A 3543-nucleotide genomic window follows, 5' to 3' on the forward strand; every position below is an offset into this window, starting at 1 on the left:
TCCTGTCTGATCCCACAGCTGGGGTAAGGTGACCCTCAGAAGAGCCTCAGTGCCAGCACAGCCACAGAGCTCAGCAGTCGGGGGCCAAGGAGTGACCAAAGTGCTCGTGCCTCCCGCCAGTGGCTGCCCTGGGATGGCAGAGCCACTCGCCAGCCAAGGCCACAGGGAGTCTGTTAGGACGGCACTTGCTTGACCTTCTCTGCCCCCAGCAGCAATTGCTTACAGCCCTGTCTCCCATGGCTGGGTTTGGTTTTGTTTTCACCCCTTTTTTCTCTTTAACCCTCTCCTTGGCCACCTGACACAGGGTCAGTCAATTGTGCCACTCACTGTGTTGGGCAGGACCACGAGCACACCAGGCAGAGGGTTCTTTGCAGTGCCAGAGCTGGGGCTCTGTACCACGTAGGTGAATCCAACCTTCCCGTTGTTCCGCAGGGTGACCTCGGCTCTGGTGACTTCATTAAAGAGCTGGAGAGGAGAGAGGAGTGGGAAGTTACAGACACAGGCCTGCTGCTGGGAATCCCCTTCCTCTTTCATGGGGTTGAAAGCAGACACATCGCAGGAGCAGGGACCGGGGACGAGCTACGGGCACTTGGGAACGTGGGGAACCCCCAGGCACAGGGACCTGCACAGGAACAGAGTTCTGGCAGCACACAGAGGGGCAGAAACAACCGTGGGAGGGCCAGTAAGAAATGAAGCAGGGGACACAGGCCCTCTGCACTCTGAGGGGTCACCAACAGCCAGGAGAAACAAAGGAGGTGGCATAGAGGCTTTCCAGAAGAAAAGGCATCTGCATGCAAGTATTGGCAAGCAACACACCAGCCAAAAAGGAGACAGATGGGGCACCAAGACAGGGACAGCAGCTGGAAAGACCTGTGGACTTTTAACTGAGAAGTAGGAAAGTGGGGATTATTCTGGGACATTCTCTCCAACTGCAGTGACTGGAAGCCCAACCAGGTTATTTTGTGGATTAAGCAAGAGCATTAAACAAGAGCATCTCGTTGGAGCTCAGGCTTTAGGAGAGGATCAGCAGAGGGATGTCTCAGGGACATGTCTCTCTGGACATCCCCACTGGGATCCTGCTTGCTCCAGGAGGCAGCATTAGGCACCCTGAAGAGAAGGAATTCCCAACATTCTGGAGGGGGGTGGAGATGGCCATTGCAAAGCAGTCTGGATGCCAGACATACCCCTCCAAGGTTGTACTTCCAAGCCCCAGAGCCAAGAAAGGAGCTGGGAAGGGGAGGGAGCCCTGGGCCGGGCTGGGCAGCAACCTGCTGGTGATGGTCCCAAGGCAGCAGCTCTGCCAGGAGAAGGGGGTGGTACCTGCAGCCCGCAGTCAATCTCCTTGTCGCTCAGGTGGTAGGTGAGGACCGAAGTCTCCCCCCTCAGCTCCACCTCGTAGGTCGGGCCTCCCTCCACCCGGCACAGCGCTGTGACACGGGTGATGATGTTGGCATGGCCAAAGAAGGTGAAGGGTACCTGCTGGCTCTTGCCCGGCTGCAGCACACCGGACACCGGCTGGACATCGAAAACCTGCAGGAGGGGAGGAGAGATCGAGTCACTGAGCGTGGAAATGGGTGCAGAAGAGCAGCCGTGGCCTGGAGCGAAGTACAACCATAGCTGGAGGGGCCTATTCCTCAAACACCAGCCAGAAGCATCCTAATCTCATCCTGCCTCCATGCCACTGACCAGTGGAGGGAGCATGGCCCAAGTCTTCTGCCATACTTACTGCTCAATGCATTAATTAATACCAGACATTAAAGTAAACTGGGATGTCTCCTGGCAGCAAGACATTCTCTCTGCTGCAGAACTTGCCTTTAAAACTGGTTTTTACTGCCTTCAGAAAAGCAGGAGACTCAGAGGTGAGAGCTCTTGGAGCTGAGGGGAAGACTCCAGCCCAGCTCATGTGACTCCTGAGGCTTTTCCCTCTCTCTCTGACTTAACATGCTGCTCTCTCAAGGTGCTACACCAAAAGCTCCTGAAAAATATCCTGTTGAGCACCTGATGAGGTACCAGGGGAGCAATGCCCTCCCTGGGTGCTCCAGAGGGAGTTCTGTAGCTCTGGGGGCAACAGACCTGCTTGCCACACTGAAAACGTGCAAGCGAGAGAGATTCCCACTCACCTCCTCCGCTCTGAAGCCAGGGGCCTTTGCCTCCGCCGACTGTCCAGACCCCTTCGTCTCCACTGAGCTCCGAGGCCCTGCAGCAGTGGATGGTGGCACCTGGAAGACAAGGCACTTTCCATTCCAGGACACAGCCACCTTGCCAAGTCTCACTCTATAAAAGGCAGCTCTGGGGCCGTCACTGCAATGCCGGCTCGTGGGTGAAGGCAGAGACCTTAAAACGGGTGGTCCAACTGGGTTGGGAAGGGGGTACATGGAGATCAGGATTTGGCACAGCTTGCTACAGGAAGGAAACTGGGAGCCTTCTCATCATGATGCAGAAAAGCCTCATTTTACATTGTAAAGAAAACAAGCCAAAAAATCCCCAACTCAGCATAGGTCTGTAGGATCGGAGTGGGCTTCTCCAAAGAAAAGTATCCTATTTCTCCCTCCCCAGACGCCCCACGTCCAGCCACTGGCCCTGCTGCCCAGCCCACTCTCAGGGCACAGATCAGCAGGGCAGCAAAAGCGGAGGTCAGCAGGAGCACGGCTTTTTGGTAGCAAGCTGGGGGAGGCAACACAGGTGGCAGGTGCACAAGAAAACCCACCTTTGCTTCTGGGGAGGCCTCTGATGACTTTTGGGAAGAGTCCTGCTTTGTTTCCAGAGAGTTCTCTGGATCTGGTGACTGTTCAGGAGAATCCCATTCTGTTTCCAGGGAGTCCTCTGAATCTGATGACTCTTCGGAAGAATTCTGTTCTGTTTCCAGGCAGTTTGCTGAATGTGATGATTGTTGGGAAGAGTCCTGTGCTGCTTCCGGGGCTTTGGCTGGCTCCTGCACACTTCCAGGCCTGAAGTACCTCCTTGAATAACGCCCACACTCAACATAGCCGAACCTGGCCATTTGTAGTTGGGGTTTGAATGTAGGTGGGGAAGGTATGAACCTGGAAAACAACATAACCATGATCACGGACCTGCAGTGGGAGGGAGGGACACCTGCACGAGCAATTCCTTGTCAGGATGCAGCCCCTGGGTGGGTGCAGGTGTGGTGAGCTCAGAAAGGGGGTGCCTCAGAAAAGGAGAAGGAAGGGGAAGGTAGCAAGATGTTCAGCATGAGCTCAGGTGCTAACTAGCTCTTTCTGTGACGTAATTTGGGACTTTCTGGGCATCCTCCAGCACTTCCAAGGCCAAGGCTGGGAATGCAGAGAAGGTAGCAAGGAGCAGAGAGCAGTTTCTCTGCTTGCAGAGAGGACCCATCCCAAAGCAGAGGGGCCAAAGGGCTGTGAAAGTGCCTCCACCAGCACTGTGGAGGTGGGACTAGGAGCCCTTCACCAAGGTGATCACTGCCTCAGGCCACAGAGGTCTGAGAAAGTAGATTTCCTCACCAGCTTTCCTTCCCAGAAGAAATCAGGAGGGGGACTACAGCAGCACCAAACTCATGGAAAA

General features: G+C 55.2%; 1 protein-coding gene across 1 annotated transcript; it reads right to left on the reverse strand.

Annotated features, from left to right (window-relative positions):
• Positions 1–327: 327 nt before the first annotated feature.
• LOC113941767 (hydrocephalus-inducing protein homolog) lies at positions 328–3036 on the reverse strand (the record flags this gene model as incomplete). Its single annotated transcript, XM_027632910.1, has 4 exons — positions 2708–3036; positions 2121–2219; positions 1321–1530; positions 328–465 (listed from the first exon to the last, which is right to left on the reverse strand). Coding segments are annotated over exons 1-4 (741 nt in total), but the record flags the coding sequence as incomplete, so codon positions are not given.
• Between the last annotated feature and the right edge of the window lie 507 nt (positions 3037–3543).

The sequence above is a fragment of the Corapipo altera genome, unplaced genomic scaffold (assembly GCF_003945725.1).
Source record: "Corapipo altera isolate COAL_440 unplaced genomic scaffold, ASM394572v1 60650, whole genome shotgun sequence".
Lineage (NCBI taxonomy): Eukaryota > Metazoa > Chordata > Aves > Passeriformes > Pipridae > Corapipo > Corapipo altera.